Source organism: Rhipicephalus sanguineus, chromosome 5 (assembly GCF_013339695.2).
Source record: "Rhipicephalus sanguineus isolate Rsan-2018 chromosome 5, BIME_Rsan_1.4, whole genome shotgun sequence".
Classification (NCBI taxonomy): Eukaryota; Metazoa; Arthropoda; class Arachnida; order Ixodida; family Ixodidae; genus Rhipicephalus; species Rhipicephalus sanguineus.
This window is the reverse complement of record NC_051180.1, coordinates 11,227,000-11,252,148: the sequence shown is the minus strand read 5'-3', so window position 1 is coordinate 11,252,148 and position 25,149 is coordinate 11,227,000. Positions and strand designations below refer to the sequence as shown.

General features: G+C 44.9%; 2 protein-coding genes across 2 annotated transcripts in view; both read right to left on the bottom strand.

Moving 5' to 3' along the window:
- Positions 1-2,327: 2,327 nt before the first annotated feature.
- On the bottom strand, positions 2,328-4,042 carry LOC119393208 (uncharacterized). Its single transcript, XM_037660063.2, has one exon. It carries the CDS (start codon positions 3,909-3,911, stop codon positions 2,562-2,564), a length of 1,350 nt encoding a protein of 449 aa, XP_037515991.1. The 5' UTR covers positions 3,912-4,042; the 3' UTR covers positions 2,328-2,561.
- A 7,827-nt stretch (positions 4,043-11,869) lies between these two features.
- LOC119393207 (kinesin-like protein subito) overlaps positions 11,870-25,149 on the bottom strand; it is a 55,179-nt gene continuing 41,899 nt past the window's right edge. Inside the window, exons 12-13 of the mRNA XM_049415859.1 lie at positions 19,127-19,239; positions 11,870-12,988 (exon numbers count right to left, since the gene is read on the bottom strand). Of these exons, the coding sequence (XP_049271816.1) occupies positions 12,862-12,988; positions 19,127-19,239 (240 nt within the window). The 3' untranslated portion in view covers positions 11,870-12,861. The remainder of the gene's footprint in view (positions 12,989-19,126; positions 19,240-25,149) is intronic.

Sequence of the window (25,149 nt, the reverse complement as noted above, 5' to 3'; positions counted from 1 at the left end):
TGGCATGAAGGGGGCAGCTGCCCCCCTAAGATTTCCGCCTGCTCCCCCTTTGCCCCTCTTAGTTCCCATCCTCTCTGCCCCCCTGAAGGAACTCTTGTCGTGGGTGCCACCACAGTAAAAAAAATCCTGGCGACGCCCTGGTAAAACTATGTCGGTCACATACATCAATCCAGGAACCCTCGGTATCACCACTTGCCCAACACCAGGGGCGTAGCCACGTTAGGGCCCACCCGGGCCCGTCCCCCCCCCGAAATTTTTTTTTGCCATAGCATACAGAGCAGAAAATGACACCCGACCACATCTGCCTGCTCGTCCCCACTGCAGATCAAGGAGGTGCCCCCCCCGAAAAAAATTTCTGCCTACGCCCCTGCCCAACACATATTTATGTCAGACCCATCCGGCTTTAAGTGCCTGTCGTATTACAGTTAATGCTAAGACGACGAAATGGAACACAAAGAGCGCTATTTCCAACTGTGTGTGCTGCTTTTCTTTGTCTGTGTCTTAATGCACTTACTGTTTTTAATATGTCACATTAGGAACTAGCTCGGACCCAGACAGTAAGTCATTACAGTTAAGTCACTTCTGATCTGCCGCACTTCTAGTAAGAGCCTAGCTAAGGTTGAAATCGATCAAAAATCATTCTCAACATTGTCAGTGACACCATAATACCCATTAAACAATGCGAAAGAGGCCCAGGAAAAATTACCTTTAAAAAATTCTAGTGTGACAGCTCCTGCATTTTGTTACTAGCCTGTGCTTGCATCTACTTCACCCTTCTAAGACGTGCTCCACTAGCTGAATGTCACCACTCTATGTTCTACCTCAGTTCAACCATACTAGCTCTTCTACGGGAAATGCAAGATTACTGGAAATACAAGATCTCCTTGTTCTGGGCTAAAGTACTACCATTTGCTGAACTGTGATATCATGAGCTCATGTACACTTTGATGAAACCTTCGAGTAACATCCTAAAATCATTGAAGCAGACACATCGAACAGTATCTCTGGGGTCAAACTGAGGGCACTTAAGTCACTGGGAGAGAGGAGATAACAGTTCTTGTTCTCCACCACCAACAGCCAATCAATTCCCCTAGTGGATGACAGCAGCTGGTTTTGCCTTTTAAGACAATGTCTCTATTATTGGAGTTAACTTTCTTTGAATAAACTAATTTTAATCATAACAATCATTTGCTTTCCGTGCCTCCTGAAGCTACTTCAGATCATTTGAACCAGAGCAACTGTAATATATACAGAAATGGAGGTTTTAAATGAAGAGATAGAGAAAATGCACACTGCAACAGATTTAACAACAACAACAAAAAAGTTTATATCCAGCAGACTAGGAATCATATTTGTCACTGCCTTGTTTCAATGGCAATGAAAGAAAAATTATCATGATTATCAGTGAGCATAGTAAAATTATACTCCCTTATAAAAGGAGGCTGCCGCATAAAAAAAAAAGGGCACATAAGTATGTTTTATGGCGATGGATTCCTTTCAGGATCATGAAGACTGAAAACAGGTGCAGGAGAAAGAAAAAAAGATGAAAAGCATGGTCATGGTAACCAGGCCCGTAGCCAGGAATTTTTGTCGGGGGGGGGGGGGGGGCACTTGCTGAAAACCTTGACTATTTGAGAAAAACTCCTTTTTTTCATTATTTATTTTTGGTAAAAATGCCTACTTCAAAATTTCGGGGGGGGGGGGGCTGGGCCCCTAGGCCCCCCCCTGGCTACGGGCCTGATGGTAACCACCACTCCCCAGTTTCAATGAGCATGCCCACAATATTGATCATATCATCTCATAGCACCAGGAGGACAGGAATACATAAAGGGAGGCTTTAGTTCCAGTGCTTTACAAAATGCAGTACCTAGTCAGACTCTCAGTGGACTGAGGTCTTCAATAATTGGCACTCAACATTTAAGCTTCATCACATATGGCTATGAGCAACGACTCATCGAGAATGCTCGATGAACACATGCAAGGCAATCAACGTATCACCAACATGGCAATGCATGATAGTGTCCTTGAAGAAAAAAATAAGTACAGGAGACCAACCTGGTTGCACAGCTTAACTTCATGGTTGCTGTAAGGGTCTATCCTAACTGAAACGACTCAATATGTCCACAAATAAGTAGGCAGAAGTGAGTATGAGAAGTGACAAGCAAGTTGTAACTGGTAAATAGGTAAATAAGGGTATGCTGCACAGCTGCGTTCACACATCACTTGTCATACAATATGACACAATAGAAACCACAGATCGAATATTACTTTTGTGAAATATTTTGTTCATTTGGTAACGTACAAGTGCAAAATATTTAGAATACCAGTCAAAGACGAAGAATGTTGGCCAGTTTTATTCATTCAAGTGTAAGAAATAAGTAATTTCTATCAAGTAACCAAACTGATCACTAAACAAGTGCAGCATGTGGCAATGAAAGTTTAGGTTGTTTGTTCCAAATGACCGTGATAGTGCACAAGTTTACACGTACAATAATGCACGGGGGAAGTTGAGGAAGAAGAGGAAAAAGAAAATAAACAAAGAAAGCACACGGCTAATACAGTCAAGATAATATTACAAACATGAATGCTGCGAAAAAACCTATCACATTGCCTACTATCCACACGTGTGGCAATGCAAAATGAAGCAGCGCAAATTCACAAATGACACCTAGCAGCTTGGGTACTGGAACCGGAAAGAACAAAAACAAGTACGAGCCCGCGGGGTAATAAGCCGTGTACACACCCTTCATGGCAAGCAGTGTCGCCGTCAATCCTAGGAAGCACTTGTAGTGCATCTCAAACGCACGCACACCAGCCACCTCCCTGTAGTTCGGCAGGATGTAGTACGTCACCAGGCAGAAAACGACGTTAGTGAGGACCGTAAGGGCCAAGAGTTTGCCTAGGAAGCGGAGGGTGCCCATCCTGTGTTCGAGGTAGTAGCCGAGGCCGACCAACGACAACACCGTGTAGGCCAGGTGGAGAGGTCCCGAAGTGTGCAATGCAGGGATGACGAGCAGCTGCCACTGGTGATGATCGATGACGAGCGAAGAGGCAAGACACTGACTGTTGACCATTCGCATCCAGTGGTGCGGCAAAATGTCCGTCTGCAACACGACTAGCGCCACCGACAAGAGGATTGCGCCGAACGGCATCGCACCCAACAAACCACCAGCTGGTACACGCCGACGGGGTCCGTAATGCGCCCGCGTGAGACGCGCGGGTTGCTGCCCGAGAAGGTTCCAGACGAGGTCGGAGATGGGTGTGATGACTCCGTACACGTACGCGAGGCCGACTAGGATACCGGCAAGGTGGCCGACCAAAGAGGCATTCGGCGTGACCAGCTGAATGAGCACCAGCTCGAGCCAGACGACTTGTCCCGCGGGCAAGTTGATGTCGATACCCAAAAAGCGCCGGCTTCGCCCGGGAAAATAGTAATTGTTCAGTACCTTGAGGGCAAAGATGACGCCCGAGAAGCCGACGGCACACTGGTAGTAGAACGCGTTGTCGACGAACGTGCCCAATAGATAGTTCAGACCTAACAACACAATGCCACAGAGTGCGGTGAAGAGGACGATGATGTAGGCGAACTGCGCGCCCCCGAGTACAGGTTCGAGGAGCATTCCCTTCCAAATGAAGGAAACCATGTTGTAGTACAGGTGTAGGCTGTCACCGTGCTCGATCGCCCCGTAGAAGATGCGCAACCACTGTTTTTTAAATATGACCGCGTCAACACTAATGCAAGCGCCGGATATGCCTCGCCATGGAACTCCAAAGAGTTGAAGGAATGTGCATGCTTGAGCGACGACGATCAAAAGCGTCACAGGTGGAATCGCTTCTAAACCGACCTGAAATAATACGTGGTTTAGGAGGAGCATCACGCCCATTGCATCTCGCTGCTGCCTGCGTTGCATTGCAGCCGCCGTTTGAGCCTACACTTTGATCGCATTCAAAATAAAGAAAGGAGACCCAAGGCTTCGTGCTCTGTGGTCAGCGTAACCCATTGCGCGTCGCGATATACAAGTTGAGTTAGGGTGGCAGCCCCTAGTTGAGTGAACGAACGCGAATGACACGTGTCATTTGTTTTGATGACGCACCATGATGACGCTATCCACTGGGCTAAGGTGATATACCGAGTTCCGTTATTCTGCAAACTGCAAAAATACAGAACTAAAATTTACAAGATACATAATGCTATAAAAAAGTGTAATATTTACATCGTGCGACAAACTAATGACGCTTGCAACATGAGTTCTACATGTGTCGATATGATAGAACATGAAGGAAGCAAAGGTTTTTCTTCTTTTCCTCACGTCGGTGCTGACGGTTTATTATTTAGCAATCGCGTTCACAGTACTCCACAGCATGCGTAAATAAGGTCCCTACAGAGGGACCTTATTAGAGGAAAAATAGAGGGACTTTACGCGTAAAGTCACGCGGCCAGCACGGGAGAGTATTTCGGCCGCGCGTTAAAAAAGTCACGTGGTACACAGAGCTGCTCCGCGCGCGGCGGTCGCGGTTGCCTAGACGACGAAGACGCGGCCGCGGCGGCACTCCGACCGTCGTTGGGTTCTGCGGCAGTGCCATGTTTCCTTTGGTATTACAAAGTATTCAGTGGGCATCGCGATCAAGCAGTGACTGCATGAGCTGCACGTCGCAGCGCACAAATGCAACATTCAAGGGTAAAATTTAGCACAGCTTCACTGACTTGGCGTCGCGAAGACTGATGAAACTGCGGAGCTGGTGCCTTTTCCTTGGCTTTGGGGTGCGTTTTTTACTAAGTACTATTTTAGCTGTCGATACAGCGATGATAATATGACGCCGCTAAACGGTCCGTGAGCTCCTGCTTTGGCCACTCGCAAGTCAGGATCGAATTCCCTTCGTTGCTGGGCGGCCGACGTCTCTCTTCCCGACGAGTTTTGTCGTGCAGTTGCGGCGACACGCATCACTCGAAACTCGGGGTCGGCCCGTCATCGTTGGGCCCATATGCTCTAGCGAATTCCCATCATATTTCCCGCCGCGCCGCTTCTTCTCCCGAAGACAGAACCTTGTTCGTACTCGCCATACTCGTCGCCGAACGTCGTAATGCTCTGCGCCGACAGTGCACGCTTTTGTACTGCTTTGTTCACTCAGAATTTATACTTGCAGCAACAACGAAATGAAACAATGTTAGTGCTGTTAAATCAAGGTGTGCGGCCTAGAGGTAGGGGGCACTCTTGTAAGCTCAGTGCGAGCAGTCCGGTCGCATTAGAATTAACACCACAATTAAAGCACGATATGCAACACGTACGAACTGACGGTCGGATGTCAACAAGCATGCACGCTAGCAATAAACAAAGATAATGATGTGCGTCTATCCTGGCCTCTCCTAACTCCATCGCACAGTAGTCAGGGAACACCAAGCCCAGCTTTTTACTCTGCCGAAATAACATAACACTACCGCAGAAGGGCAGCGCATACTATCGATACGATGGCCGGAGCCACCGCGTCTCCGTCTCGCCGGTCTCGCCACGGCCACCTGGATCGGGGCGCGCGGCAACACCGCCGCGCGCCCCGATCCAGGTGGCCGTGGTCTCGCTCGCCTAAACGGCCAGACCCCCGCCAGAGGGCCGCACCGGCCGCACTTTTTTAACGCGCGGCCGAAATACTCTCCCGGCCAGCACAGCGCCACCGTGGCCAGCACAACGGCCTCTAAGATCAGTATTTTTAAGGCGAAAGCCTTATATGGGTATGCTTCATAAAACGCGAAAATTGACCGGCGTCAACATAAATGATGCAAAAAGTCATCACGTGATGACGTCACAGATCGCCAAAAACTTGTGAGGTCATCATATGACATTTTTTTTTTTTGTTAAAGGTGGGCCGATCACGGAGGCAATGCAAAACCGGCAAAACCACGTTGAGTGCCGAAAGCTTTCAGAGGGTGGCGGGGCAGTATCAATAGATCGACTGAGCTTTCGCCTTCCAGTCGTCTTAGGTGAATGCATAAGGGGCCCTGCGAGTTTTTTTTTTCTCTCTCTCATACGAAAGAAGTGTGGTACAAAAGAAATGGGAGGCTCAAGTACCAGCGTTTTAATTCCTTGCTCACTCAAGCCAGCCAGACAGCTTGGCCAGCACATGCATACAAACTGCAAAAGCAAAAGGATGACACTTCTGTTCCTGTCTTAGGAAGGCACTAACAAGCTGCACTGTAGTCATTTCTCGTTTAATTGCTCTATCCTAAGCCCCACTCAAGTTGAACTTAGCTTTTTTAGCTATCAGTGAATGAATTTTCAACAGCAAATCTGTGCTGTTTAACGTGAGAATGGCCCATGCAACCCGGAATAATCGGCCGTGGCGAGCGTGGCAAATTTGCAAACAACTATACATGTTCAATTTTACCATGCTCGAAACATGGAGTGCCAACATATTCGGGAAAAATATTGGTCAGATGACAGCATTACACAAATTTCATTTTTGCCAGTCTTGAAAGCTTACCTTTGCTGGCTCGAGAACTTTTTCGCACCAGAAGAATGTTGCGTCCGCTGTGCCAAAGAAAATTGAAATGAAAGGTGGCAAAATTTAGGCAGCGTCTCGTGTGCTGAGACGCTGCCTACAGCAGGGCTTCTTACATACATCAGGACTTCTTACATGTCATGCCTAGAATGCATGTCAGGCAGTGCTTCATCTGGGTCTTGCAAAACCAAGCTACTTCATGAGAGCTATCATGAGACTTTGGTTATCTGGATAAAAATACCAATAATTAAAGTTGGCAACCAATTAAGGAGAATTTAAAGTGTAAATAGGCAACCATCATAAAATAGCTCCCCTGGGTGCCATCTTTTCACCAATGCACTTGCTTCAGCCAGGAGCAATTTTGACCAATCATGCGAGGGCAAGTGAAATGCCAAACCATGAATTTCATGGGCAAGAAAACCACTTTCAGATAGTGCGCCTGTAGCCATCAAAGAGAAAGTCACCTAAAGAGATGGTAAACTGGATGCAAATGACGGAAGCAAGAATGACCACAGAGGTTCACAGAGGCAGCAAGAAAAGAAATACGCAGGCGATATCTCTACACAAGGGTAAGCACTTCACTATCCAAAACCAAAGGTAACAGTCGGACAATAACATACCTGAGAAAATATTCTCAACATGATGAGACATGGATCTGCTGCAGCAAATGTCTGGAAATCATTTCATGTGCATTGTAACAGAATGCCAGGATATTCACCCAACAAGACTCACAGGTGTCAGAGGCACTAGGATTCAAAGTGGATTAAATGGTCAGTACAGGCACACCTAACTACTCATCATAGAAATAGAGGCTTGTATAAAGAACGAAAAATAAAATTGAGAGCCAGGATACTATTGTGGACATCAGATTTCACCATGTTGAATTCACTGTCTTCTCCACTCCAATTGGCCCAGGGGGTTGCTGCAGCCTCTCCTATTGGTTCAAACCACCACCACCACAGGATTTGACAATGTGGCCAAATTTGACCATTGCCAAAATAGCGCTTCTAATTATAATAAGCAGCCTAGGTAGCTCCTTATCGCTGCCCCATTTTAAAGAGGATGCCAATGACGACCATCATCATGAATATGACAACTAGTTCATTTCCCAAGGAATGTTACCCAGATCTTGAAGGATATGCTTTTGGGAACTCCATGCACTAGAAGCCATTGCAGAACTGTAATGTCCGATTCGTATGCAGAAAACTAAAGTAATGTTCAACAGTCTCCGAAGAGAAAACCGTGGTTCGCGGAAAGTGGCAAGGCCCTGGAAGTGGCACGAAAACATTGCTTAGGGAAGAGGCAGTGACCACAGATTTGAACCATGAGACCGAAGTGAATAAAATTCTGCTAGGTCCCAGTCCAGCAGAAATACTTCCAGATAATATCCGGTCCACATATTCTATCACTCCTATTGTTGATTCTTTTGTCATGTGAGACAAGAGACGAAACAATGAAAGAAAAAGAAAACGAACAAAATATGAAATACTTAATGCTGTAAACAATATAAGCATTGGGAAGGCAGCAGGGCCTGATGGCATAAATGCGAGGTTAATCAAAGACAACATTAAGCTATTGGGTTAACAGCTACTTCACTTATTTCATCATGTTATGTTTAGTGGCCACAGATACAACGAATGCTGGAACCGACATGAAATGGTTCGACGTTTTTTTTTCACAGATGGTGCCACCACCAAAAAACACCTGTAGATTCACTAATAAACATAATGCAAATTTATGTTTACAGAATCCAAGAGAAGGGCTTGATTAGTGAAGACACCAGAGCTTCAGCTTGAATAGCATGACCAAGTATAGTAGAATCTCATTACAACGAACTTCGCGGGACCACCGAATTTAATTCATTATTCTGAAATATCGTAGTACTGAAAAATGATGTCGTTAATGTAACACAACAGCGAAAGTAACGTACCTTTGCAGGAGGTGTACGTGTTGGGGCGTAAACAATGAACGGAAACACTGGGCACCGAGTGGAAACAATTTACTGCTTAAAAAAGTCTTATCTTCATCTGGCGAGTAGAAAGCAGGTGCTGGTGCATGTATGCCTCCACGTCCGCAACCTTCCTAAGAATGTCTTCGGGTACATCCTTGCAGCACCCGAGGTACGATCGGGTCTTCTCAAGGAACACCACAACATCCGAGCTGGAAATAGTCTCTTCCGTTGTCCCAGACTCTGCATCTCCAGCGTCGTCTTCGTGAGTCAAGTGCGTGAGCAAGATTGGTGTAGCAGTGATGATTTCTTTGCAGGTGAGCTCTGCGGACGTAGCCGCTGCGCAGTCACTGTCTACGTAATCCTCGCAGGTAACCGCGGTGTCTACCGGGAGCTTCTCTGTACGCTCATTTTAAAGCTCTAGGTCGAACTCCGCTTCGTCATCGCAGTCTCGTGGCGTAGGCTCGCAGTCTTCAGGAGAACTCATTGCCAGAAAAGCAACCGCACAACACTATCTCAATTTCGCAGCTCCAAACGACAGCAACTGGAAACGTGGTGAGAACAGCGGCAACAGCGGGACTAAGCCTACGACGTTGTTTGATTTGGTTTGACCAGTTTGACCGGTTGGTTATGCTCGCGTTGATGTCGACGCCGATGGGGCTGCACCCGTTGAAGCGGGTTTCCTGGCGCAAATGTGCTGCAGATGATATGTGTAAGCTTCAGTGATTTCCGTACCGAAACATTCACGGAACTTCGTAATAACGAAGCATCTTGTTGATTTCGGGGTTAAATTACGTACGTTAAAGGAGTCCTGACACAAAAATTTTCGCCCCGTGTTTTATTGCTGCAATGTGTTGCTGGGGGCCTGTTAGTCATAACACAGCACATCGTTTGCTGCAGTGCGCGACTGATAATTATTTACAAGCTCCTCATTACCGACACAGCCTCAGTTTCGGTTTGACAGAGCTCCAAAAACGACAAGCCGCCGGGTGCAACTATCACCACCTAGCGAGTGAAATGCTCGGTCACGTGAGCACACAGAACAGTGACGCATTTCCACGCGGTCTGTCGTCGTCGGGCTCATCGTCGCCTGATGGCGACGATTTTCTTGTGGCGGGGATGGAAGGAATTTTCGACGTAGCGAATCACTTCAGGTTTGACCCGCTGGCGAGGAGCGATTTGTCGGGAAGCGCGTCAAAACAGAAATGGCGGCTACGACGTCATCATAACTTGTACCGGCTGCAACGGTTACGTAGGGGAAGTAGGGGGGTCACCTCTGGTTACCTCCGAGGGTGTCAATGCACCAGGTGCAGCCTATAATGCTGGATCGCACTCGCGAACTTTCTGAAATTCGTAGTACCGAAAGTTTTTTACATTGGCAATATAGGCATTTTGGCGGGGATTTCAAAAAAAAAATTAATCTGAAAATTTCGTTAATCTGATGTTCGTAGTAACGAGATTTTACTCTATAGCCACAAATTGCCGAATTGAAGTACACTCAAGCCTCGTTAAAACAAAGTCACATCTGCCAAGAAAATAACTTCGTTATATCCGAAAATTCGTTATAAACGTTTATTTATAACACTGAAGCTATGACAAGACTATTCTTCATTTACTTCGTTATAACCGATAATTCGTTATATCTATGTTCGTTATATCGAGGTTTGAGTGTAACAGCAACTTGTGAACTGTTGAACAACATTCAAAACAAGTCCGTGTAGACAATAAGTGCACTGTAGCATAGAAAAACACTAAATGTTCAGAGTTGCAAAAAAAAAAGAAATATTCATAGAAATAGTATTGTTTTGCCTATCTTTATTGGAGCCTATATAAATTTCAGATTGCTTTACACGCAATATCTCTTCATAGAAACCTCGCATAACGAGTCATTTAAAGGCACAGCAAACTTAATTTCATTACGCTGAACAGCTTTGCTGGACATGCAGAACAGCTAGGACTTGCTCGCACTGTTTCAATTGCCATCAGGTAACGCTTCAGGCGAGGCGATAATGCTAGGTGTTATTGGAAAGTGCAGAATGCAAGCTTTGTAATGCAATATAATGCACATCCAATTAAAGGAGTGCAGCAAGCACTGTGCATCAGCAGAGAAAAAGACTAAAATGTGGAGCGAGTGTCGCTGGAATGGGACCGCCACTTTAAACGCTACAGATAACACCCCCTATGTTTTCCGCGATTCCAATCCCCTTCCTTCATTCATCAGGCTTCCAGAGATTTAAGTTTAAAGAAAATAAGGAACAAACTTGTGCTGCTTGGGCACCTTGCAAGACTATATTCATCCTAATTCAAGCTCTTTCCTTTCTTCTCGGCGTACACCTTTTCCGAGGAGTCTTTTAAAGAGACACTAAAGGCAAATAACAATTTATGTCAGAGTGAAAGCCCAATGTATGACAACTTCTAAAACGGCAATATTATCAACAGCAGTGCCCTACTTACCGAGAAATTAAGCTAAATGTATCACATGATGAGCGCCACAAGTGGGACATTTTCGAAGTGATCCCGATGACGTAGGGAAGTCGGCCTACAATAAATCACTAGTAATCAAACTAGCAGCAGTAAAAAAAGAACATTCCGAGCATCAAAAGACGTAATAAAATGCTGTTTGTTCGTTTCCGCTTGATTCATGGAAAACAAAACCTCCGTGGCGTTGCCATGGGGAACGGCGCGCAAGGTTCAAAGGTTCCGTTTTCGCCGAACTGTGCCTCGCCCGTCTCAGTGGTAGTTTCGGGATCGCGTACTGCCGTGCGTGTTTTGCGCGCTCGTGAAAGTCGCTCTGACAGAAAGTTCGACAAAATGCCGCATGCGTGTGATATTGCCGGATGCCCGAATGGTGCACAACGCCAGTGCTGCAGCAAGGAAACCGGTGTGTCTTTTCACTGGGTGCCGCGGAATGAACCCTTACGCTCGAAGTGGCTTAGTGTCATGCCATTGCGCCAGTGTGCTAAACAGTCAAAACCTCTGCGTGTGTGCTCGCTGCACTTTAGTACTGAGGATTACGAGACCAACCGCAATTTGGTGACGGCTTTGAATGTGCCCATCCGAGCACGTCTTTGCCGCAGCGCCGTTGTTGCTACTGTGGGTCCCGCTACTTCCGCTCGGCTGCTACTAGTGTCGGCGGCCGCGCAGTAAAAGCGGGCAACGTTGGGCACGGCAGCAGTGACGTACGAGAGTCGTATTTTCAGGCGGGAGATTTGAAGCGCGCTAACGCGATGTGGACCACTAAAACGTGATTTTATTTCAAAATAAGCACTTCCTTGGCACAAAAGCAGCGGTACGAGGTTTCTGGACCGCTATTTCAACAATCAACGTCGACTTAATATTTGCCTTTAGTGTCCCTTTAAAGCACTGCAGAACAATGAGGTCGACACAAGTGCGTGTACCATTGTATCGCAGAAAAAGGTTTACATGCTTTATTCAAGCTTAAGACATATAGTGGTGGCAAGTAAAGGAATGCTGAAGAATATTAAATGACATTTTGCTAAAAAGTGATATAAAAGTACAATGAAAGTTGCTGTACAAAATGAAGACTATTTGCAATAAAAGTAATATGGCTGGCTCAAATGGTAGGTCGCCAGCAGGTCTCCATCTGGTGTGGAAACTGTGCATCAATTACCTTACAAATATTAAATATGCATATTAACATGCATGTCACAATGTTTCCTTTAAGAGGGGACCCTGCTTTGGAGACATATTTCTTTGTTTTTGAGTACATGTTTATGAAACTTTTGCAGCTTATGTATTTTTATGTCCTGATTTCAAATGTGCAATTATTTTTCTAGCACACTATGCTGTTTTCAAAATAAATATTTCATGTATATTGTTGGGAGCAGGCTTTATTTCTAAACTATGAGAGTTATCAAGCAAATCAGCATATTACAATAACCTGGAATGAATACTGTATGCAATAAAACAAGAATGGATGCTCTAGGCCAATTTGAACAAGTTATGGTACGTTGAACATTTGGCAAGTGAGCAATGTCGAGCTTGGTCAAACTGGGATCAAGCTGGGAATGTTCAAAGTACCATAACTTTTGTTCAAATGGGCCTAGAACATCCATTCTTGTTTTATTGCATACAGTATTCATTCCAGGTTATTGTGATATGCTGATTTGCTTGATAACTCACAGTTTAGAAATAAAGCCTGCTCCTAAAAATACCAGAACTATTTAATGCTTTCAAAACTACATAGTGTATTAGAACAATAATTGCATGTTTCAAATCAGCACATAAAAATACATAAGCTGTGAAAGTTTCTTAATAATATGCTCAAAAACAAGAAACATGTTTCAGAAGCAGCGTCTCCCCTTAAAATGACTAAAAAGAAGTGCTATTAAAAAATATGCATGTTAACATGCACGTCATGATATACATTTAAATATGAACTTTAAAACAGTTGAAGGAAGTCACTGCTTGGCCTTCCTGCGTGCAGTTGTCCTACGCGGAGCAGATGGCGGCTGTTCATCATGCAGCTCAACGAAGTCTGCGTCAGTGGAAATCAGCTGGCGTCGATTCCGTGTACTTGTGGCCACTCTGCACATAGGCAATGTTTCTTACCGGTTATTTACAAACAGAGTAAAAAAACTCAGTTTTGCCGCAAGGGCGAAGCAATGAATGCGATAGCAAGAAAAACGGCCCATGATGAGTGCGCTGCTACGCTGCAGAAACATCTACCAACTACCGCGTGAGCAGACAGCGGATGATGGGCAAGGTTCTCCTTGCGCAAATATTAGAAGAAAAGCGAGCTGGCCGACGACTTTTAAATGCGCCCGTTGTGCTCCTCGCGCCATCTTGCTGGTAATGAAAAAACGCTTAGAAGCACCTGCCGTCTCCGAGTCCTGCCAGCGATAAAGGGTGTGTATATAATGCTCGCCGTTAGCTACCTGAAGGATCTGCGCTTTGTGGCATAGTGGTTAGTGCCAGGCGTTGCAGACCGAGAGGTCGCTGGTTCGATCCCGCGCTTCGGAAGCATTTTCCTGAATTATTTTTCTTCGGGACTTTTATATATATCCATACTTATACACATACGGTGCATGACGGCGGTGGCAAAAACCAGCCGAGACTGTCCATATAATTGCTATCGTAATACTAATACATAACACTGTAAAGAACCATAACACTGGTTTAAGAATCAGTGTCAAAATGCAACAACGCAAGCAACCTTGCACAACGCCAAGAAGGGCAGTTTGATTAGTAAATCACCCACACTACAGTCTGTGAAACAGTTGGTTACAACCTAGGATTAAATATGAGCTCTGCCCACAGCTAGCGCCTTCCCATGCAAGAAGGACCCACATAGATGCTGCAACCATGTTCACTCATTTTCAATGACATAAAGGACTTCTGTGTGTTATAGACACTCACTCGTATCACTGGTTTTGGACAAAAAATTTGAACTGAGTTTTATCGAAGATTCTGGACATCAGTACTCAGCCGCAGATAATACTTTGGCCAGAAGAGACAAACTTATTTCACAATATGCCTAGTATTTGCAATAGAAAAGAGAAAGTAACTTGCGCTCTGAACGAAGACCAGCTGGTCCGATTTTTTTTCTTTTTTTTTACAGAATATATGATGGGCAAACAGTGGTTTTGAGGGTGGCACTTGTACTTACCATAACAGTAGCCATTTCATTCGGCTGCTGAGCATGACCTAATGGGTTCTATTCTCAATCATGGCTGCATTTACTGTGCTGCACATGGAAGGAGTGCACACATGATTTCCTTTACACTTTTTTTTCTTTTGAGTTAAGTGAAGGTACAGGACCTCAAAACCACAAAGATACTGCCAATCCTCAGTGCACTCTTCAGAATTTAATCGAATATAACAGCTAAGACCAGCGTCGATTTAGTTTTTAGGGTCATGTGGTATATGGCTAGTGTGGATGACAACTTTTGAAAAGAGCACGTATGCTTGTTGCATGCGACAGGAGAGAGCAGAATAGTAGCTATAGTAGGCAAAGCCACGCATCGAATGTCCCGCATGAAGAAAAGTCCACTTATCGATTTAAACAAGCTAACAATTTGCAGCGGGAAGCAGAAGGGCAGTGCCTGCACCCCTAATGTAACAGCAGCGGTGCGTCCTTCCCCTCTTCTGCTCTGTCCATCCAACCTGGCCAAAACAAAATTTTCATGGTACTTTAAGGGGAGATGCGGGTCGAAAAACACTAGTTTTTTCAAAAATTATCGATATTTTGTTTTCACCTGTTTTGTTAAGATTAGTATCTCTACTGTTCCGAAAATAAAAATCAAAGTCGAGACTCAACTGGAAATGCGTTAAAATTGCGTCTAAAGAGCACAAGGTGGCTGCTAATCTTGACCGAAAGTGTGACATCTTCTAGCGCCTTGCGGCCGATAATGCGCGGCCGCTCGCCATTGGGGATCGCATGAGGAGATCTTCAAATAACCATGGTTTCCCGCGCTACAGAAGCGCAACAAATAATAAAGAAAGCATGCTTTTGCTGCGCTTTTCGAGTGCTGCGACTGACTTAAATCACGTGGTACGGATCGGGGACCGCCATTGGTCGCTGCACGCCTTGCGTGTTGTGAAGCCTGCTTGCAGGGTCCGTGTTTCATCGAGCCGCGCAGCTGAATGTTTCTCTCGCGTATTTATTTTTATCACGGACGAAGAGAGCCGTAGCAAGTGCAGTCACTGGCCAGTGAAGTATCGCTTGGTGAACAAATTTTGAGGACGCCGGCACAAATTGAAGCCAAACACTCGCCGAACGGCAAGTGCGTCTGCTGCCGCGAGGCCTAGCGACGACGACGGCGATGCTTCCGACGAGTTTGCCGCGGCGTTTGAGTATTTAAGGGCTTCTCAAAGAGAAGATCGGACTCTTCGACGACGAAGAAAGATCACGGTAGAAAGAGTCTTCCTTGATTGCTGACATAACAGCATTGAACATCCTCGTGATCGGTGCAGTGTGTCCAACGTGTCACCGTTCGGGAATATGCGTCCGGGAACCAGCTTACAAACCCAAAGGCGTCGTTTCTGGAACTACAATGCGAGAACAGCGAGTGCCCCGAAAGTATTCTTTCGATGACGTATACGTTGCGGCGAGTTGCTCCGAGCGAGGAGACCAGCGTAGGGGCGGCGAGTGCCGGAGCGATCGCAAGCATAACCAACGGCAGTGGGAGCTCGCGCAATAGCTACTCTGCTCGAAAGAGCTGTGAAGAAGAAACTTATGGCGCTGGCTCATTTTAGTGGCAGTGGCTACTAGAAGAACAATTTACCTCTTTTGTGTGCAATTTTGATTGGGTTTCATTACCTTTTTCATAAATAAACATCCAATTTTAACTTTAAAATTCATTTTTCTCAAAACAGACTTTTTGGCAACTTTTTCAGCGTGCCCCTCTTGTTTTTGGTACTTCTGGTGCTCTGATCTGCATGAAATTTTGCCCAAATTTTCTCTAAGGTGTGAGGAGTGCAGTTATCTCCTCCAAATCTCAATATTATTTATGCATATTAGAAAATTCGCAAGTAAACATTTACTGGGGTCTGGGTAATAATGGATTTCCCATGTTTGAATTTTTCACGTCTAGCAAATATTTTCTATGCACTTTCTGAATAGTTTTCGGCACTCTACAGTTCAAATGGAACAATACGAGCCATTAATTGTCAAAATGTATAGAAGTTTAAGTATCGAAATAGGAGGGCTAAAAGGCGCATGCACACATTTGTCATAGTGCAGAACAAAAAGTATGCAACTTACAAGAAAACTAATTATATATTTGAAATCAGCTTAACAATCTCTACAAATACCCCAAGTTTCATTGCTCTAGGTCGAATATGTAAAAAAAAAAAAAGTGTCTTCGAGCCACATCTCCCCTTAATACATTTAGAAGTGCCTTAGACTGTACCCAAAGAAGCAGCTTTTAAAGGTCCACTGACAGCCAAACCTGCATTAAGCACGCAATTGAATCTCAAGTGCTCCGACAGTGCTTGAAACAACAGAATTAATGCTCGAATCATTAAAGGTTGAACTGCTGTTCCAAGTAATCACCAAATGACATCATACCAGAGTTTATTGCCTCGCGAATAGACTGTCGCAAACATTTTTAGAATCCGTCAAGAACAAGTGGAGTTACAGGTTTCTCCCTTTATACCAACAAGTGCGCTGGAAGCTACACAAGGAGGGATGGCATGGAGAAAAGAAGTTACATCAGCACGCGTCATGACCTTGAGCGCACATGATGAAACGCGAATGCTTTCTCCCTTTGTGAATCCTGCGAATGAGTGTGGCTCACCATGTAATGTTAGCAGGCTATGAAGTGCAGCGCTACCCCGTGGCAAGAGGAGCATCTGATCCAAACGCCACTCTCGTTTTATGCTGGCTATTGACCAATGGCATGCTGTCTGCTGTTAGACTTCAAGTGCCAGCAGCTCCGAAAAGAGTGAGCACAGGCCTGTGTATGGAAAGTGAGTGCCTGAGAAAATGGAAACTTCGCACTCCACTTCCAAGTTCTCTTTGCCGCGCACAACTGCAAGATTTGGCAGAGATGTTCAGAGCAGTGTATGCTATCCACAGGATGAGTTCTCACCAAGTCCGAGGGGTGGTTCACGACCCCTTAAAGAACCCTGAAGCTTTTCCGAATTTTTAAATATTTTGTACGAATGCACAGAGCCAGTCATGCAAATCGTTCGGATCATTAGCAGAACAGTTTAAGCACCCCATGTAAAGAATGCAATTTATTAGGTTTTAAATAATGCACATTGCTATAGATCGCAATAGCCCTGGCAATAGAGTTTTCAGCCATTTCAGTGGCAAGAGCATGCACCTATAATAAAATCCTCAGTAAGGCAGGATTTTTATTTGCCCTTCCCAAAATTTGCATCTACTTTTGCCCTTGTATCCGAGACAATCCTGCGTGAAAAATAAAGAGCCGAGCTGAGACTGAACATAAAACACACCTGCACGTATAGCCGCCACCTCAGTGTCAAGAGTGGACACCTTTCTATAAAAATTTCTTACTAACGCAACTGCTGTAAGCAGCCGGAACCATTTATAGAGCAGCTAAAGAAAAGAGGAACAAAGGCCTGCCAATGAGTGCCAGTCTCAGTAGTGTTGCAATTTCTCCGTAAACATGTTTCTGCGACGCTGACAATACTCGCAGAATGGTTAAAAGTCAGCACCCAAGCAGCCACTAAGCTAGTCTTATTGATGACAATGCCTTAATTGTGTTTGAATGCGAGCAAAGTCAAGTAAGGACACAGGACTAGCGCCGGTCCCATGTCCCTACTTGACACCGGACTAGCATTAGTCCTTTGTCCATGTTTATATTTCACAGTTTTTAACTATGACTTAGTGGTGCCTTGTGGCATTGTCGTACAGACGAGCACTCGTGCCTATTTCGAAATAATACCCAAACACATTGAAAGCTGTGCTTGCTACTAATACTAAGAACTGCCTCTGTAAGCAGAAGAACGTCACAATAAAAGCATCTTACGTTTGAAATTTTGGTATCAGTGTACCTCTAAAGGGAACTACAGCCAATTTTTATAATACCTGTTTTCTATAGTGCAGCAGAAGGCATAAGGTCAGTGTCTAATCATGGAATGGCAATGTGAAAGGTTCTACGAAATATCTTTATCAGGTTTTTTCTATCTGCAGCATCACAGATGTTATATAGTATATGCAACACCTGCTGCAAGCAATGGTAGGCAAGCACGATAGCAATTATACAGTGGCAATCAAGTGAGGCCCAATCAATCAAGCCTATGTTGCGACAGGTTTGTGCTGGTGCGCTGTGGTACGCCGCACATGCGCCGTGGCTCTACATGAATTTATAGTTCCACTAATTGCCACGAAGGTAGCTCTACTTCTTAGTGCTAACTCCTTTTGGCTTAGTAACAAACATGTAATAAAGCGGACTTGCCATGGTGGCCGAGTGGTTATGGTGCTCGACTGCTGACCCAAAGGTCGCGGGTTCGAAACCAGACCACTGTGGTCGCATTTTCGATGGAGGCGAAAATGCTTGAGGCCCGTGTAGGTGCATGTTACAGAACCCCAGGTGGTCTAAATTTCTCGAGCCCTCCACTACAGCATCCCTCATAATCATAATGTGGTTTTGGGATGTTAAACTCTGACAATTACATGTAACAAAAAGGGAATGCTTGATAATATGCAGAATAATCTTAAACACAAATTATGGTGTGCCTAAACAACAGCAGACGTACAGCAATCCGAACAACTCTTTCGCACAGTACCAAGGCCAGCAGCGCGACATACCAGTTTAAGACTTTCAAATGCAATGTAAAAATGCAGATCCTATTGAAATCTCGAAAAGAATGCCAAAGTCTGTCTCTATAATTAATAATAATAATAATAATCTGGGGTTTAACGTCCCAAGACCACGATATGACTGAGAGACGCCGTAGTGGAGGGCTCCGGAAATTTCAACCACCTGGGGTTCTTTAACGTGCGCCTAAATCTAAGTACATGGGCTTCAAACATTTTCGCCTCCATCGAAAATGCAGCCGTGGCAGTTGGGATTCGATCCCGCGACCTTCGGGTCAGCAGTCGAGTGCCATAACCACGAGACCACCGTGGTGGGTCTTTGTCTCTATAATTCATGGTCTTTCCATTTCCACTACGACCTAAGCATGCATTCTGGCCGATTGTCAGTGCCATTAAGAAATTCTCCTTCAAAAGTAATGTTCAAGATTCCTCACCCACTACTCGTGCCCATGGACAGCATGCCAGCTACGAAGTTGCCAAGGCGTTTAAGTGGCGATGCTTCGGCATTGTCATCAGCGAGGACAGCACGGTGCTCATCCTCCTCCTCCTGCGTAGCAAGGAATGAATGCACATAAAATATGAGTACTATAGTTCAATACTTAAAGATGTGATGCCCCAGTGTCTGCTGTCAGGGCCAAATGACAGTTTTAAAATATGGGAAACAAACGCTAGGGGCGCAAGAATGCTTTGCATGTGCTAAGTTACACAAGAAGCAAGATTTAATAGGGTTTTGAGCTCACTATTCGAGTCTTGTGTCCACAGTGCTACGGTGGCTAAAAAAGGAGAGCTACGATGAATAAAAATATGCTGACAAAGGCATTTTCAAAATATATTTTAAGAAGTTTACTGGTCATGAATTTGCTGGCAATTGCCATAATTTCAGAAAGTCATGGCAGTGACTGAGAATGCCAGCCACTTTGGACAGACCTAAGAGAACAACAGATTTTTAAAAAAGGCGGCAATTTTCTGGGTCAATCGTACGCGAAAGAGTGGAGAAATAGTTTGCACAAGCATTTATTCATCAAGAATGTCAACTGACACGTGGCCAGTTGAGAACATTTCATACATTTGAGATATTAGTATATTCATTTTCGCCTACAGCCGTAGAAGAATGGAATGTACTGCCCGATTTGGTCATAGTAGTTGAATGCAATTCATAAAGATTTCAAGACTTGTTTCTGACAGTTTATGTAATAATCCTGCCTTGCTTTTTTTTTACTTGCTCAACTGATGGTTGTTTTTCAATTTTCTGCATTACATGTTTATCCATCCAGCCATTTATATGTTGTGCAACACTTCTTTTGTAAAATTCCGAGCAAGCACTCCCCCTACGGTGAAAGATAATCTGACAAGATTTGGAGTGGGGGCCCTTGCTCGATCGTGGATCAAAATTCAAGACGGCGGCGGAAGAATCCCTAAGAAAAAAATGCACACCCGTGCTTCTAATTAAATGTTTTATTGAGTACGCATGCTGCATAGCTCCAAGCTCGCCGACCAACTCTGGGCAGTCCAGCAGGCCCGTGAAGCAGCGGAGAGGCAAGGCCTTGACATCCCGACATGGGAGACCTGAGCCCGGGCCGTTAATCTGCCGGACAAACAATAAAGTTCTTCCATCCATCCATCCATCCATACGCATGCATTCGCCATTTCCAAAGCAGTGAACGAAACAGTAAAAGTGGCAGGAGAGAAGGGTGGGGGACGCTTGCTTTGTCACTGGTGCATAGTATTTCAAATCTCTCGAAGAAAGGAGGGGGGCGCTTGCTCAGGATTTCACGGTAGGTCGTTGGCAATTCCCGTTTATCCTGCATACTTGAGCTCTGAATAACTCAATGAATTGAAAAAGAGCAGGTGGGGAAACATGAATGTGTAAGTGACCACAGCTACTGTATCCGGTAAATGCATTCTTTCTCTTCCCCATCATATTATAACCCAACAGGGAACTTGTGTGCACCTTGTGTATGTGCAGTAGCATTGATGCCATGTCTTGGTTTTCACTTATCTTTTTTTACAGCAAGGACTTCAATGAAGCAAATTTGTAAAGTGGGTCAGTGCTTTCCATTTTCCAACTACGTATGCTGCACGCGAAGCAGCTTTTCTTCCTGTACCTGAAGCAGTGCCGTCAGAAATCTAAGCCGAAGGGTCCACATTTACAGACTTATCTGGCTTCACAGAATTAAAAAAATTTTGATCTGCTCAACTGGTGCAGTTTCGCAATCTTGAAGGGCAAGTAAACAACCCTGCAGTTCAAAATTTGTGATGGAGAGATAACGGCACACTTGTATGATGTGAACACGCTGCCGCAAGAATTTTGCGAATGAGTGGTGTAATGAAGCTGGAGTGTGTAGAACAACCTGCTTTGGCTGGTTTCTGTTTCTGGCTCTGCCTTCCCACCCTTCTCAGCAACGAAGAGCAGTAGGCATAGCCCATTGTAGCGACTACGCCCACTTCGGCGATGTAATACAATATCAGCGATTATGTTATCGGCATACAGCCAACGATCGAGCAAGGCTTCCTCTACGTGCCACTTGTGTCGGAGTGGCACAGTGAGGAAGCGCGGTACGAGGCAATGGCGAGGTAAACAAATATGCCACGACGCATGCGCCCTTCCCCTAGTGGTCACGAAACGCCTCTTGATTGCGCAGAGGCTTTTGTTCTGGCGATGCCGATTGTCCTGGTAGTCCCAGCTCTTGAAAACTGAAAATGCGGACTGTGCGGCCAAAACTACATCACCACAGGGCCAAGGTGCCGTTTCGTAGTGCAGAAGACGAATCGACGAAATCTGTGCTACGTAAAGTTGCCCATCATGTCACAGGACTGCAATATTTGCAAAAGTTGGAGGACGCCTGAGCTGCACCTCCAAGAGTAGAATGCGATAGAGTAATCGGGCCCTGTGTGCATCGCCTTCAACCATGCCGCAAGGAGCATTTGTGCACGTAACAATGGCTGTTTCCAACTATCCTAGAATGCCTACTGCAAGAACAGTTGTGAAGTGCCCACTAAGTGATAATTCTGCATTTTGCAAATTGGCGAAGTGCCCATTACACGTCCGTAAGGTGCCATGTGCGCCTGCACAGCTGCACACTTTGCAATAGGTGGGCAGCTTTAAACCACCCACTTGTTGCGCAATTCACATGTTTTGATGCCTGATGCGATTCTACGATTCTGCTCCGGAATACTGTAAGTCATTTTAAGCACTGGCGTGTCTCAGTGGCAGAATACCTGCTTGCCATGCAGAACGCCTGGGTTTGATTCTCACTCTGACTGAACATTTTTTTATTTATTTATTTGCATCTATCTCGAATTTTCGTTAATGGACAACGCCGATATTTCGCTCACAAACCAACGATGCCAACAGTGGAACTTTTGCGCAACAAGCTCTTTAACGCTACCACGTTAAAATGTGATTGCTGCAACTTTGTGCGCGATAGAGTGCTTGTTTGGAAGGAGTAGAACAAAAATTTACAGGGTATACTAGTTTCTTGTAGTATTGAATACATATAACAGGCTTAGTGCTAAATTTTTGCACTGTACTTGATTAGAGACATTGTGAAAAAGACCCAAACACAGGTGTTTTCAATAAGACAAAAAATGGGGAAAAAAAGCCCATTGCTGGTAGTGCACGCCAAATTGTGTGCACTGCAAATAGGGGCCACTTTTGACGACACAAGGCATAATAGAAAACTACAGAATTTTTTTTTATTAGTGAATACACAATGAGAGGACCAAATCAAATATGTACACTCGAACCTCGAGATAACGAACACAGATATAACGAATTAAATGAAGAATAGTCTTGTCATATATATAGTGTTACAGATATATGTTTATAACGAATTTTCGGATGTAATGAACTTATTTTCGTGTGAGATGAGACTGTTATAATGAGGTTTGAGTTAGTGCTATTAGTATATTGTATTTACTATCCAAAAATGTTCTTATATTTGTACAACCTTGACTACTGATCCTGCATCTTTCACAAGATTGTTTCAACTGCATCTACACAAGTTTAGAAGTCCGCAGCATCTCCTCCTCAAAGGTGGATGCACACAAGCCTGCACCACTGAGTGCGCGCTCCATACTGACGTCAGGCCCGAGGCATGATGGCAGTTTGGCGTCCGAGCCATGGGGCGTCGCTACCGTCGAAACGATTGCAGCGAACCTGGTACGGGCGGGGATTGAAGGCCTCAGTAAGCCTAATTAAAATAAAATAACGCGGCCACGGTAGTACACAGTAGTAAATAAAAACGTGCTTCTGCATTAAACTATAACCAGCCACGAGTATTACAAGGCAAAGTTTTAAAGAAGTTTTGTAAACATGACTGTGCGTGGCTCCGCTAGGTACCGCCGCCATCACGCCTGCGCAGCGCACAAGCAGACGTCGCGCAAGCAAGCACGAGAGCGCATAGAAACGCAAACTTTACTACCGCAGCGAGGAGCAGCGATGTCGCACCTTTATTGCGGCGTGAAGTGGTGCGATTCCTCGGGGAATGAAGGCGAACACTTCTTCAGAATCCCTGCTGACCACAGGTATTTATACTTTCACTATTATATATTTCCCAAGATGTTCGCAAAGTTTTGATTTGACTGTCGTTGACCGTTATGATTTGAAACTGCTGAATGAACAGCGAGTTTTCTTGCTGCCATTCGTTGCTGCAGCTATCTGTTTGAGAAATGGTTACGATAATAAGTTAAAATTAGTGGGCGGGCTGCAGTTTGTGGCTCGACGCGCGTCACCTCTCAAAAGCGGAGCTGTTCGCTAGTTATGGTTGCTCACGTTAGTATATATGTGCGTGCCTCACTGCCTGACGTTACCTCTACTATCTCATGAAATCTAACCAATTCGGATTACCGTGTCATGCAACCGTGTCTTCAGGGTGTTTTGTTACGTGTTACTTTAACTTATGCGTGCTAGTAACATTAACGGAGTGGGATAGTTGTTGTGCTCGCTGCAGCTGTTTTTTTAAGCGCTTTAATGCGTGCGTATACATCATGTCCGTGTAGTTTATGGGTGGTGCTCGCAGCCGACGAAAGTATCGCTCGCAAAGTTATTGCGGAGGCCCCAGTAGCGAACTCGGGACACTGCCCTCAGATTCGAATGTGTGCTGCGGTGTTGCACAAGTGAAAACCACCGCGTTCCTCATCTGTGTGTCTGTTTACACACCGACCGCCTGCTCGGATTTTTGTCGCCGTAAATTGTCCGCATTCCTTCCCTTCGGCGTACCTTGCCGCGCTGCTCGACGGGGGACCTTGAACCAAGCGTGATACCCACCTGCCCCTTTTCGCTCTCGGGAAGCTACCGGAAACAGTTTCGCTTATCTCTTCATCACTCCCTCGTGATGCTTCCAACGGGCGAAGGCATGGCCAAGCTCGGTTTTGGATGTTCATGAAACAGGCCGCGCTTATCGCGCGGGGCCACTTTTTTTTTCCCTCTCTAATCTGGACCCATCCCCACCGCCACCCTTTCACTTTTCTGTATTTTTTTTTCAATGCGCTGTTTGCGCTTAGCGTTTACACACCATAATTCCTTATAAGCTTTCAATATCGTTTCGACTCGCAAAAGCAGTGGAAAAACAAGAACTCGATCGAGTTGTGTTTCATATATCAAGTTTTAATTCAGAGAATATTGTCGGGATATATGTAATTATCTGCAATTATAATTTAGTGGAGATTAAAAGCAAGCACATTTATTAAGCTTAGTGCCATGCCTTTAAAAGCTTGCAAGTGTATTTACTCTACCAGCTGTTTTTTCACCGTAGCGTGACTAAGTTCGAGTACTTTAATTGCAGACAACCAGTTTACTGCAAGCGAGTTGCCGTCCCTGCTGCTGAGACTGCCCCCCTAGTGTGGAAGGTAGGTGTACCGAACAAGGATCTGTTTCACCTTTCTGCTTGGAATGAAAGGGCACAGAATATTTGGTTGGTGGTGCCACTGTAATACTGCACGAATAGCTTGCAAAAAATAAAAACAAAGAGCGGTAATATTTTGTATTCTACACCTGCACACTCGAGCAGATTGTTCTCTGAAATTAGAACAGTAGGTAGAAATGCCACAGCTGTTTTTCAATTACCAGTGCTATGAGAACAATTGCTGTACGTAAACCTTAAATGCAGGAAATGTACTCTAGGGAAAAAAAAATGTTGTTTGCTTGCACTCATAGAGTATCATTTTGCATGCTTTCCAGTAAGAATGTCTGAGTGCACTGTTTGCATGGTATGGATGAACTGATAGCATGCTGCACAAACACAAAATGAAGAAACAGGGAGATAGAGCAGCGAAAATGGCTTTTGGCATCTCACAGTATAAATAGTTTGTACTCTGTCCTGTTTCCGTCCTTACTCCTCTAGTGTTTGTGGAGCTCGGTATGAGTTCACAACAAACCAACCTCCCTGCAAGAAAACTTTGTTGCGTGGTATAGATATCTTTTCTTTTTCTACATCAGTGCATAGACTCAGTGCTT